The 12,686-nt window shown below is 40.0% G+C and overlaps 1 protein-coding gene and 1 long non-coding RNA gene across 2 annotated transcripts in view; both read right to left on the minus strand.

The window, feature by feature from the left end:
• Nucleotides 1-12,686, minus strand: part of LCP2 (lymphocyte cytosolic protein 2) — a 51,643-nt gene that overhangs the window by 29,034 nt on the left and 9,923 nt on the right. Inside the window, exon 3 of the mRNA XM_073355965.1 lies at nt 11,353-11,399. Coding sequence (XP_073212066.1) covers nt 11,353-11,399 — 47 coding nt within the window. The remainder of the gene's footprint in view (nt 1-11,352; nt 11,400-12,686) is intronic.
• On the minus strand, nt 10,564-11,344 carry LOC140915746 (uncharacterized). The gene is made up of 2 exons (XR_012160269.1): nt 11,171-11,344; nt 10,564-10,841 (listed from the first exon to the last, which is right to left on the minus strand). It is a non-coding gene; the product is annotated as an uncharacterized lncRNA (long non-coding RNA).

Here is a 12,686-nt window from a genome sequence, read left to right on the forward strand (position 1 = left end):
TTAAAAATATCACATGCAACATTCTCTTGGGTATCTTGTTTAGGGTTCAGGTACGATATTTTTCAAAATTATTTAAAAGCCAAAGAAATTCTTAGACCGCAAATTATATTAACGTGACTATACAAAGGTAACACAATTATAATTTTATGTATACATTGTAATATCCCCAAATTAAACATAAACTGGAAATTGAGCATCAAGGTCACATATAAAAGACATCCAAGTATAGTACAGTATAGAAATGCACAGTGAAGGCACTCAAACCACTTTTGCTCTGCCATATACTAAAGGGGGAGGGGAAGATGTGACAATAGCTAATCTTTTTAAAAATGAGTTTAATCAAATCTGGGACCACAAATAGTAAAATGCCTTAATCATAATCATATAGTTATTGCATGACATCACTGCAGGGCAGAGTTAAGGTTATTTGGGTGCCTCGGCTGTACATTTTCTTGTTTTAAAATGTTTTGGATTTCTTTTATATGTAATCTGAACCTCAATTTCCTATTTGTAATACTTGATTTAGGGATGATTACAACATCCCTGTAATGTTTTTTTTAACTGTTATGTTACTGATATGCACTCTCAACTGTAACTTTCTTTACATAGTTTTGATGTTTTTGTTTTAATTTGTATGTGGGAATACAATTACAATTAAAAATTTAAAAAAAGGACTCCTTCTTATGACACCAGTTAAAGTTAAGCATGTATTTAAGTGCTTTGCTGAATGAAGGCTTCAAGTCAGTCAAAGATTCTCAGCAGAGAATTTCCCCACATTGTAAAGAGACTCAGCACTGCCATAGAATTGGCAGAGGCAGCTTAGCCTTCTCCACCTGCCTAGCATGAGGTTGGCAGGCCTGGCAGAAGTTACCAGGATTGGAGACCTCCTGGATTACAACCAGGGGACTGGTTGGATCCCTATGCGCTCAGCAGACGCATAGGGCTCTTTGCCCTTGGCACCCCCACCCCCCCGGCGTGTACTTCAGGAGGTGGAGGCAGCCTTATTGCCCACTTATTGGTTTTTCCTCGAGCGGGTCCTGCGAGAAGGTATCCCCCATCCTCCCCCCACCTCAGGCCCTTTGGCCTGATCTTCATCAGGCCCATGAGCCCTCTTGGCCCCCACCCCTTTGTACCCCGAGCCAGCTGCACGATTTGCAGCTGGTTCACATCCGAACCACACCACAGGACCATTTCTACATGCTCATGCTCCACACTCTTCATTTCCCCACCTTCATGTCCCATCCTGACACCAAATGGTGGGACATTCTACCAGCTGCAGAGGGTGAGGGATCCCGATGGGCCAGCCTGTATTCCACCTTGGTTCCACGGCCCACCAGGGACATTAGCTGGTGGCTTCCTCATGGATCCGTGAGCACAGGCACGTATCTGGAGTGGTTCACCCTCTTCCCAACACCTGCCCTCTTTGTGGTGTGAAGGAGACCCTGGCGCATGTCTAGCTGCAGTGTGCCAGGTTGCGGCCCCTTTTCCGGCTCCTCCAGAACCTCTTGTTGAGGTTCTGGCTGACTTTTTCCTGCACCTTTTTATATATGCACACCCAATACGTGGCCCCACGAAGTTGCAGGACCACCTCGTCAACCTCCTCCTAGCCATGGCCAAAGGGGCCATGTATAACAACAGGGAGAGGAGGCTGGCTGGGGAGGTGGGGGAAGGAGGATTGTGACTGTGGGGCCTGTTTTTGTTCTTTCATCCATTCAAACATCTGGGCAGAGTTCTTCTGGGTGGCATCCACTGGCTCCTTGGACACTTTTGAGGAGCAGTAGGTGCTGTCCAGGGTTCTCTGCTCGGTGTCCCCTTCTGGTTCCCTAGTTTTGCCCTCTGACCCCCTCACCTGTTCCTGTTTTTTTTTCTTCGTTGTCCCACTTACTCAGTTGAGCACTGGGTTCAGTAGCTCCTCCCCAGGCTGGGGGAGAGGCCTTTAGCAGTTCACGGGCTTGTGCCCGCCCACTTCCTGGCACTTAATATAAGGTTGGCAGGAAGGGATGTCGTGGATGTGAGCACAGCTATACCCAATCCTCTGACTGCATGCAGAACCTCACCCTAGCAGCCTAAATTAGAGTTTTGATTCGAGGAGCACGTTAGACAGATCAAAGAACTAAGGCATATGTGTCTATGACGAGGAGACAAAGGGCTTTTAACAAAGCTAGCTTTTCTAAATCTGCTCTCCAAGTTAGGTTTTACAGTAACAAATACAACAGGCTTCAGGATGTTGCAGGGTCCTAAAGTCACTTGATTTTACAATAACTCAAACTAAATATTACATTATTAGAAATGTAAGTACTTTGAAAGCCAATATATATTGGTCTAAAATACAGAAAATATGTAAAGTTTGAAGTTATCAGCCCAGCAATTCTTCCAATGAATCACTCAGTATTTGCGTTGAGTGTAATTTGCTTTATATAGTGCCTTTCATACTTATGGTGTCTCATATCATTTTACAAAGCATGGGGTAAGATACTGGCAGTGGGGCAGCCATAGGTTTGACAATACTTTACAGCTGACCTTGGGTGTTAGAACTGTCTTTGCAAAGAGCTACAGTTTTAGCTTGGTTATCTCTTGCCAGGAGTATCTTTAATTTTTCCCTGAAGAGCCACCAGGGACAGGAAGAAGGACTTTGCTTGAATAGTTCTCCTCTATCACTGCATCCCCCAATAGTATGGCTTGGTAATCAGGAGCTCAAAAATCTATTTTTAAAAAGAGCCTAGATACAGCAGGAAATAACAAATATTAAATACCACTTAAGAAGCTCTTAATATAATGCTCTTGTGTTTTGCTTTGTTATTTTAAGTCTGTCTAGAAAAGAAACTTTATGGGAAGAAAACCAGAATTTTTTACACAACCTTACACATAATGGGCCAAAAAATTCTTTGCTCCTTTCAGGGACTAAGGGAGGAATTAAAACTTTATTGCTCAGGTACTCCGAGTCATTCTTCTACCCAAGGTAAGATCCCTCAGCAAGCATGCTGCATAGTACTCCTTATACCTTCCAGTGAAAGGTACTTTGCTAAGCCATTGCTGTCAGGCATACAAGGGGGTTGGGTGATGGTCTGGGGAACATCCCTTCAGGGAGGTGGACTAGCCCACCCATTTAGAGCTCACACAGTAAGTGTTAGAGGTCTGCCGCAGGTGCAAGGGGAGAAAGCCTGCCTTCACCATCTTCCCCATAATGCTCCAGCCAGAATTGAACTCACACAGTGACCTACTGGTACCAATCACTTATTTCTGGCTGAATATTTTAACAAATCCTTGACCAGCTAAGGCTATAAACTTGTCAGTACACTGCATACTATGGCCATTAGGAATGTAACATGATAGGGGGACAAAACCCTGCTTCTGTTCCAGAAGTACAGGCTCTTAGCACTCAAACTAAAGAAGATCTCTGTTAACGCTGTTTGCTGAATAGGGGACTAGGAGATACAGTTGAACAATTTCAATTCCATCCAGTAGAGCATAGTGATACGCATACACACTAGCCAATAGGGTGCATAAGAGTTAATATATATATTTACTAAATAGTTTGTTTCATAAAACTATTTTAACAAGGTTTATTTTATGTTTGACGATGGGCCCCTTGCAGACACATGAAGATATGCCAGGGTGACACAGGAGGTAGATGTTGTTCCCCAAAATAAGAGATCGCCTTGTAACCACTTTCAGTAAATTGCCTGTCATATTCTGTAAGGGCAGTTGTGACCTAGTTAGCCACTGCTAAAGTTGCAGAAATATCCCAGACTAATGACCTTGTAATTTTCAAACTTTGAGCATGTAGGTTTCCTCAGATGGGTATATTTAGAAAAACCACATGCTCAGCCCATTGGTTTCTATGGCTGTGGCCTGTGGGTGACAAATGTAGCACAGTTACAAGTGTTGTACCACATTTGCAGCTACTGTAATTTATTGTAGCTCTGTTGAAGTTAATGGAGCTACCCCAATTTTCACCAGCTCAGGATCTGGCCCAGTACATGTAACTTTAGTAGTGTGCTTACAAGGCTGTAGACTTGCAAAAATGCATGCTTCATTTTGTGATAAGGCAGGTCAGACTTACATTTTTTAGTTCATTAACGTGCATTTCTGCTTACAGAAAAAGAACTTATCTTATGGTTTAAAAAATAATAATAATTAAAAAAAAAACCCACAACTTCATCCCAGTTTTTAAAATGGTAATTATTTCTGCTTCCACTGCTAAACACCAATGTCCAGTAGTAAATTGTTGGCTCCAACTATTCTGAATTGGTCTGAAATCAACAAGGTGAAATTCAAATACAAATAAGTGAAAAGTTACCCATACTTATTAAGGGCAAAATCAAATGCACAAATACCAAATGGGAAATAACTGGGTAAGCAGCAATACTGCAGAAAAGGATCTGGGGGTTGTAGTGGATCACAAATTGAATATGAGTCAAGTGTGATGCAGTTTCAAATAAGGCTACTATCATGTGGGGATGTATTACCAGGGGTATTATATGTAGGACATGAGAAGTAAGCCTTCCACTCTACTCAGCATTGGTGAAGCCTCAGCTGGAGTATTGTGTCCAGTTTTGGGTACCACACTTTAAGAAAGACTTGAACAAATTTGAGAGAGTCCAGAGGAGAGCAATAAAAATGATAAAGGGTTTAGAAAACATGACCTACGAGGAAAGGGTGAAAAGATTGGGCATGTTTAGTCTTGAGGAAAGAAGGCTGAGGGGGGACATAATAATAATAACAACATAATAATAACAGAAAATTGTGGAAATCACAGAGGTGCTTAATGACTTCTTTGTTCTGGTTTTCACCAAGAAGTTTGGTGGTGATTGGATTGGATAGTGAATGCCATTGAAAATGAGGTAGGATCAGAAGAAGCTAAAATAGGGAAAGAACAAGTTAAAAATTACTGGACAAATTAGATGTTTTCAAGGGCCTGATGAAATGCATTCTAGAATACTCAAGGAGCTGACTGAGGAGATGTCTGAGCCATCTTTGAGAAGTCGTGGAAGATATAGTGCCCATCTATAAAAAGAGAAATAGGGACAACCCAGGAAATTACAGATCAGTCATCTTAACTTCTGTACCCAGAAAGATAATGGAGCAAATAATTAAGCAATCAATTTGCAAACATCTAGAAGATAATAAGGTGATAAGTAACAGTCACCATGGATTTGTCAAAAACAAATCATGTCAGACCAACCTGATAGCTCTCTTTGACAGGGTAAGAAGCCTTGTGGAGGGGGGGAAGCGGTAGACATGGTATGTCTTGACTTTAGTAAAGCTTTTGATACTGTTTCACATGACCTTCTCATAAACAAACTAGGGAAATGCAACCTAGATGGAGCTACTATAAGGTGGGTGCCAAACTGGTTGGAAAATCGTTCCCAGAGAATAGTTATCCATGGTTCACAGTCAGGCTGGAAGGGCATAACAAGAGGAGGCCCTCAGGGATCAGTTCTGTGTCTGGTTCTGTTCAATATCTTCATCAATGATTTAGGTAATGGCATAGAGAGTACACTTATACAGTTTGCGGACAATACCAAGCTGGGAGAGTTTGCAAGTACTTTGAAGGATAGGATTAAAATTCAAAATGATCTGGACAAACTGGAGAAATGGTATGAAGTAAATAGGATGAAATTCAATAAGGACAAATGCAAAGTATTTCATTTAGGAAGGAACAATCAGTTGCACACAGACAAAATGGGAAATGACTGCCTAGAAAGGAGCACTGCAGAAAGGGATCTGGGAGTCATAGTGGACCACAAGCTAAATATGAGACAACAGTGTAATGCTGTTGCAAAAAAAGCAAACATTATTCTGGCATGTATTAGCAGGAGTGTTGTAAGCAAGAACACGAGAAGTAATTCTTCCACTCTATTCTGCGCTGATTAGGCCTGAGCTGGAGTATTGTGTCCAGTTCTGGGCACCACATTTCACAAAGGACAAATTGGAGAGAGTCCAGAGAAGGATGAAAAAAATGATTAAAGGTCTAGAAAACATGACCTATGAGGGAAGATTGAAAAAACTGGTTTTGTTTAGTCTGGAAAAGAGAAGACTGAGAGGGGAAATAACAGTTTTCAAGTATGTAAAAGGTTGTTACAAGGAGGAGGAAGAAAATTTGTTTTTCTTAACCTCTGAGGATAGGACAAGAAGGAATGGGCTTAAATTGCAGCAAGAGAGGTTTAGGTTGGAAAAAAATTCCTGTCAGGGTGGTTAAGCCCTGGAATAAATTGACTAGGGAGGTTGCGGAATCTCCATCATTGGAGATTTTTAAGAGCAGGTTAGACAAACACCTGTCAGGGATTATCTAGATAATTAGTCATGCCACAAGTGCAGGGGACTGGACTAGTTGACCTCTTGAGGTCCCTTCCAGTTCTATGATTCTATGATATAACACATGAGAACAGTCTTCAAATATGTATAGACAGGATGAGGATGATTGTTCTCCATGTTTGAGCCAATTACTTCCTGTCCTACCCTCGATCTGCAACAAGGAAGATGGTTTTAATATTAGGAAAACCTTTATAATTTTAAGAATAGGTAAGTACTGGAATATGTTGCCATGGGAAGCCTGTCACTGGAGGATTTTAAGAACAGGTTGGTCAAACATCTGTCTAGGTGAACCTAGTCTCGTCTCAGTGCAGAGGGTTGGACTAGATGACCTCTTGAGATCTTATCTAGCCCTAAATTTCTCTGATTCTATGAGGCTTTCTGTGTAGCCCATTATCCCATTCCTCTGGTCATGTGGATATACAGTATACAGGGCACTGCTTCCCCTGGGGGGAACTGATGAGAAAGCAGAGGACATGTACAGTAAGGGATCTATGAGTAGGATGAGAGGTGAATCTGAATAATCCAGAGGAGAGTTAGGCCCCTGCTGCCCTGCAGTCTCTTATTTTGTCTCTCTTGAGGTCAAACTGCTGCGTTATAAATGGCAGCATTTGTAATATGTAAAAAAGTCCTCTCTCAGACTCTAAATACATGGTGGATTACATAGGTCACCTGCATAACACTGTATTTGATACAGAAATCTTAGTCTGATACTTACATTTCATTGTGGTCTTACTCCCCTTGCTCCTTGAGATGAGGATTGAAGAAATAGGAAATACTAAATCATACCTTCCTCTAGAATGGGAGTAACTGCCTAATTTCTTAGGGTCAAAACATCCTTAGAATGGAATTAATTTCTACCTGTCTTTCCTTGGCTGAATGGATCACATGCTGCTTTGAGCCGTCTCCCATTGGTGCTAATGTGTCCTTTCACTGACACTGATCAGTGGGGCATTTGCCTTTAAATAGCAGGTCAGAGTGGGGGGAGGTTGCTCTGCTGGTTAGGGCACTGGCCTGGAACTAGGAAGACACATGTTCAGTTCCCTGCTCTGCCCTGTACTTCCTGTGTGACCTTGGGCAAGTGCCTTAGACTCTCTGTGCTTCAGTTCCCTGTCTGTAAAATGGGGACAATAGCACTGCCCTACATCAGAGGCATGCTGTTAGAATACAAACATCAAAGATTGTGAGGCAATCAGATATCCCATTAATGAGGGGCATATAAGTAACAATGGTAGAGAGGCATAGATAGACCAGAAGTAATTGCTTTTGATCTCCTTTGTTTTAAAAGCCAGAAAAGATTTCACACCATTTGAGATGCTACTCAGGCCAGCCTATGGGATTGGAATCAGAGTTGATTATAACCTACAAGATCCGCTTTGGTATTAAAATGACTAGAGCGTATTGTGTCGTTGCAAGATGGAGATTTAGAGTGTGTGGCAGGGAGGGGAAAGAGGAACTATGGGATTATTTTTAATTTTTATTGTTTGCATAGTCTACTAGGCATTTTTACAAACCGGTAAGAAGGCAAGGCCACGAGGGATTTGTAATCTAAACAGACAACAAAGCAATGAAGTTAGAGTGAAAGAAAGCAATGGAGAGCATTATGGCTGAATAATAGAAATGTAGGTCTGGAAGGGACCTTGAGAGGTCATCCAGTCCATCCTCCCATTCTGAGGCAGGGATTCCATAACTTCCCTTAGTTAGATATTCGGTATTTACCTATCCTTCCAGTTAGAACAATTTTCTTGATATCTAACCTAAATCTCCTTTTTTGCTGTAGATTGAGCTGATTACTTCTTATCCTACTTTCAGGGATATAGAGAACAATTGATCACTGTCCTCTTTATAACAGCCCTTAACGTATTTGAAGATTATCAGGTCACCGCTATCTTCTTTACTGAAGACTAAACATGCCCAGCTTATTTAAATAAATAAATAAGATTTAAATAAATAAATCTGATCTCTGCAGAGATCAGATTTTCTAAACCTTTTATCATTTTTGTTGCTCTTTTCTAAACTCTCTCCAATTTGTCCACATCTTTCTTAAAATGGGGTACCCAAAATTGGACACAATACCCCCCAGATGGAGCCTCCCCAGTGCCAAGTACATCAGAACAATCACCTTCCATGTTTTACATACAACACTCCTGTTAATACATCCCAAATGATATTTGCCTTCTTTTGCAACTGTATCACATTTTTAGCTCATATTCAATTTTGCTCCACTATATTCCCTTAGATACTTTCTGCAGTATTTCTACCTAGGCAGTTATTTCCCATTTTTGTATCTGTGCATTTGATTTTTTTCCTTTCTAAGTGTAGTACTTTGCACTTCTATGTTAAATTTCATCTTGTTGGCTTTTACCAATTCTCCAATCTATCAAGGTCCTTTCAATTTCTAATCCTGTCCTCAGACATGCTTGCAATCCTTCCCAGCTTGGAGTCATCAGCAAATTGTATAAGTATACTCCATTAGCTGTGGAGTAAAGCTCCATTATCCAACTCATAATGAAAGCATTGAATAGTACTGGATACAGGACTGACCCCTGTGGGAATCTCTAGATAGGACCTCTCAGTCTGACAGTGAATCATTGATAACAACAGTGTGAATATGGTTTTTTGGCTAGTTGTGCACACACTTTATAGCAGTTTCATCTAAACCACATTTCCCTAGTTTGAGAATGTTAGTAAGGATTTTGACACAGTCCCACCTAAAAATCAAGATATATCTAATCAACTGCATCCCCCTCTCCTCTAGACCAGTAATTCTGTCAAAGAAAGAAATTAGGTTTGTTCGGCATGATTTTTTCTTGACAAATTCACATTGGCTATTGCTTATCACCCAGTTATCCTCTAAGTGCTTACAAATTGATTATTTAATAATTTTTCCAGTATCTTTCCAGGTATCCGTTAGGCTGACTGGTGTATAATTCTGTGGGTCTTCTTTGTTCCCATTTTTAAAGATAAAGATAGCTTTAAAGATAGCTACTATGTTTGCTCTTCTCCAGTCCTCTGGACATCTGTCCTCTAGGAGTTCTCAAAGATAATGACTAATGATTCCGAAATTGCTTCAGCTAGTTCCTTAAGTACTCAAAGGAGCTTTTCATCAGGCCCTGCTGACTTGAAACATCTATCTCATCTAAATATTCTTTAATTTGTTTTCTACCCCGTTAATATTAATTGTGTTATGCTTTTTGTCACAATTTAACTTTTTAGTGAAGACTGAAGCAAAATAGGTATTAAACACGTAAGCCTTCTTGGTATGGTCCATTATTAGCTCTCTTTCCATGCTAAGTAGCAGACTTGCACTTTCCTTCATCCTTCTCTTGCTCCTAATCTATTGAAAGAATCTCTACTTATTGCCTTTTATGTCTCTTGCCAGATGTAATTTATTTTGTGCCTTAGCTTGAGTTTGTGCCTACCTGCTTTGTGCTATTTTTTTCTACTCATTCTTAGTAATTTTTTCAAGTTTCCACTTTTTGGATTCCTTTTTGATTTGTAGATCACTAAAGAGCTCTTGATGCAGCCATATTGGCCTTTTACTGTTCTTCCTTTTTTTTCCTTTGCATCAGGATCATTTGCTGTTGTGCCTTTAATGTTGTTTCTTTGAGAAACTCCTAGCTTTCCCAATCTCCTTCCATCCTGAGATTTTCTTCCAATGGGACCTCAACTGTCATTTCCCCGAGTTTTAGTCTGCTTTTTTTGAAGTCTGTTGTCCTTATTCCGTTGCTTTCACTCCTTCTAATATGAATCTTGTTAATTCTACAGTTTTTGTTGGGATTTATTATTTTCAAGCATTTTTATCATCTACTTTACTCACTTCTCTGAGCTTGAGCTCTGGTGTTCACAACTCTTTTTACACGCTTGCCAGATTCAAGTCCTTAGTGAAAAGCAGCAAGTGATCATACTAGACAAGTTTGCTCACTTTCTACCACAGGTAAAGTGGACAAAGAAAATGCAATGGACATAATTTATCTTTTCAAAATCAATAAAGTTTAGGGGGATCTGGCAATAACTCCTATATTTAGGTTATCTATGTATATTACTCACATAAGACACTAATATATCTGTTTGTATATATCTCCATTATTTTTTCAAGTCACTCTTAGTGACCAATATTATGATAATGCATTTGAAACAGAATAATCCCAAAGCCCTAAAATATAAAGCATAAGTAATTAAAAAAACAAAAACAAGAAGAATGCAAGCCTAGGGGATCAGCAGAGCACAAGAAAGGGAGAGATCATCAAATAACTGAAAACTTTATTTCACAAGACCAAAATAAGGAGGAGTATGTTACAGAGCAGGCAAAGAAACTTTTATCTTTCATGGTGAAGTCTTGCAAACAGCAGATCTCAGTGCTATTCAGTGTTAATTTAATGCAAATATAATTGTAATCAATAACTTGCAATGATGGATGGAAAATATTGGTTCAAATGCCTTCCAATCATCTGCCCACAGCTGCACAGGAAAGTTATTCCAGTCTTAAGTCCCATACTTCAGTCTGATTTATCTTTAATAGGTATCTAGACATGATGGGGCATGATGAAAAACATTTAAAAAGAAACTAGATTAGATGTAGTGTTCAATTTGACATATTTCATATGTTTTCCTTCAGGATGAAAGTCCTCTATTCAACTGAGCAATGAAATCATACTCAGCAGGTGGTACTGTCAAAAGCACTCAGCATTGGCCTGACTGCTTCCATTGAAGTCAATAATGAGTTCTGTCATTAACTTGAATGGGAGCAAGGTGAGGCCAATTACAAAGATTTCTGAATATTTCCCCAGTGGGTTTTTTAATCTGTATCTGGTTATTTTCCACACAATAATGACACACACCATGTTTTCCTCACTTGTTTTTTTTTCTAGGAATGTGTCCTTTCCTTTCCTGAGACAACACAAACAGCAGGTCTCTAGATCAATGTTTTAGAGTCCTCGCCATCCACTTGCCCTGTGCTTGTCCAGGAGTTATATCTCCAACCCATTCACTGTATCATCCATTTTGAAATATGAGATTTGGTTTGCATTTACTTACGGCACACTCAGTTTGGGAAATTTCTGAATATCGTTTTCAGACATGTTCTGCAACAGAAACACACATGGTATATGTTACAAAATTGTCCATGTAACAGCTTGGGAGATAAGGAAGCTTTAATATTATTTATGTGTCAAAACATTATAATTAACAGGACTGCAAGATAAGTAGAAAGCTAACGAAGAACAGGTACAAACCTAAACCACTGTTCAGCATTTAGGATTTGATTCAACAAAATATTAAGCATGTGCCTAATTTTAAGCACTAATGTGAAGTCAATGGCACTACAAGATATGCTTAAACTTAGGTTTGTGCTTAGGTGCCATGCCGTATTGTGCTGTAATTGGGTCTCTGCTTATGCTGTGCTGCTTGGTTGACCCTCTGTGTTACCGTGGGCTGAGATTTAAAATGTTGACCTGCTGCACCTAGGGGCAATGTATAAAAACCTTTCCTTCAACAGCCTTTTCCCTGTAGCTTGTCATAGTTACTGGAATTATACTGAGCAAACAGGCAAAATTTCAAGCATATACAAGATTGCATTTCAAACTATAACCAAGTGACTCAAAAGCTCATCCCATGGTCCCTAGGGAAATGTACAACCAGCTTAAATCAGAACAAAGATGGACACACATTTTAATGAAAAAATTCTGTTTATTAGTTCTTCTGCCTTCCTCTCTCTCTCTCTCTCTGCTTTGTTAGATCTTGATCCTCACTCAGTGTTGCCCTAGGGCTGGATGCATCTAGCCCACTGGTTAATAAATCTCTGGTGTCCATGGTACCAGAGAAGTGAAATATCCTTTGAGATAATACATCCCATCTCTATGTACCAATTCAAATAGAAAGTGGGGATCCGCCTCCCCTTGAGTTATAACCCTGATGACAGACATGAATTCCAAACACAGTTCATAGTCTACTGATGTCTCCACCCATAGCCATAACACTTCTGCTGGCAATACATGAACTCTCTGCTTCTCACGGAGAGCCCTACAGAAAAAGGTGGGTTATTTTTCCCAACTTTTTTTTTTTAAACAATTGCCATTTCAAAAGCAGTGTGTGTGTGTGTGTTTAAATGAAAAGAGCTGTTCATGGTTGTGGGAGGCAGAAGTGGGCAATACTCTGTCATTTTGGCTCTCAAGAGTTCTCTGATTTACATTACGTTCACATTTACATTATGTTCTGCAATGAGCCTGGGTTGGAATCAACTCAAAAACTCCAAACTGCACTCCTTTGAAATCACCCGCTTTCTCCAAGCTGCACTGCAAAATCATGTGAAACTGTGAACTTCACACAGCGTCAATATGAAGCCATGAAATGCGGGCTAGGTTTTATTGACT

Source organism: Lepidochelys kempii, chromosome 8, assembly GCF_965140265.1.
Source record: "Lepidochelys kempii isolate rLepKem1 chromosome 8, rLepKem1.hap2, whole genome shotgun sequence".
Lineage (NCBI taxonomy): Eukaryota > Metazoa > Chordata > Testudines > Cheloniidae > Lepidochelys > Lepidochelys kempii.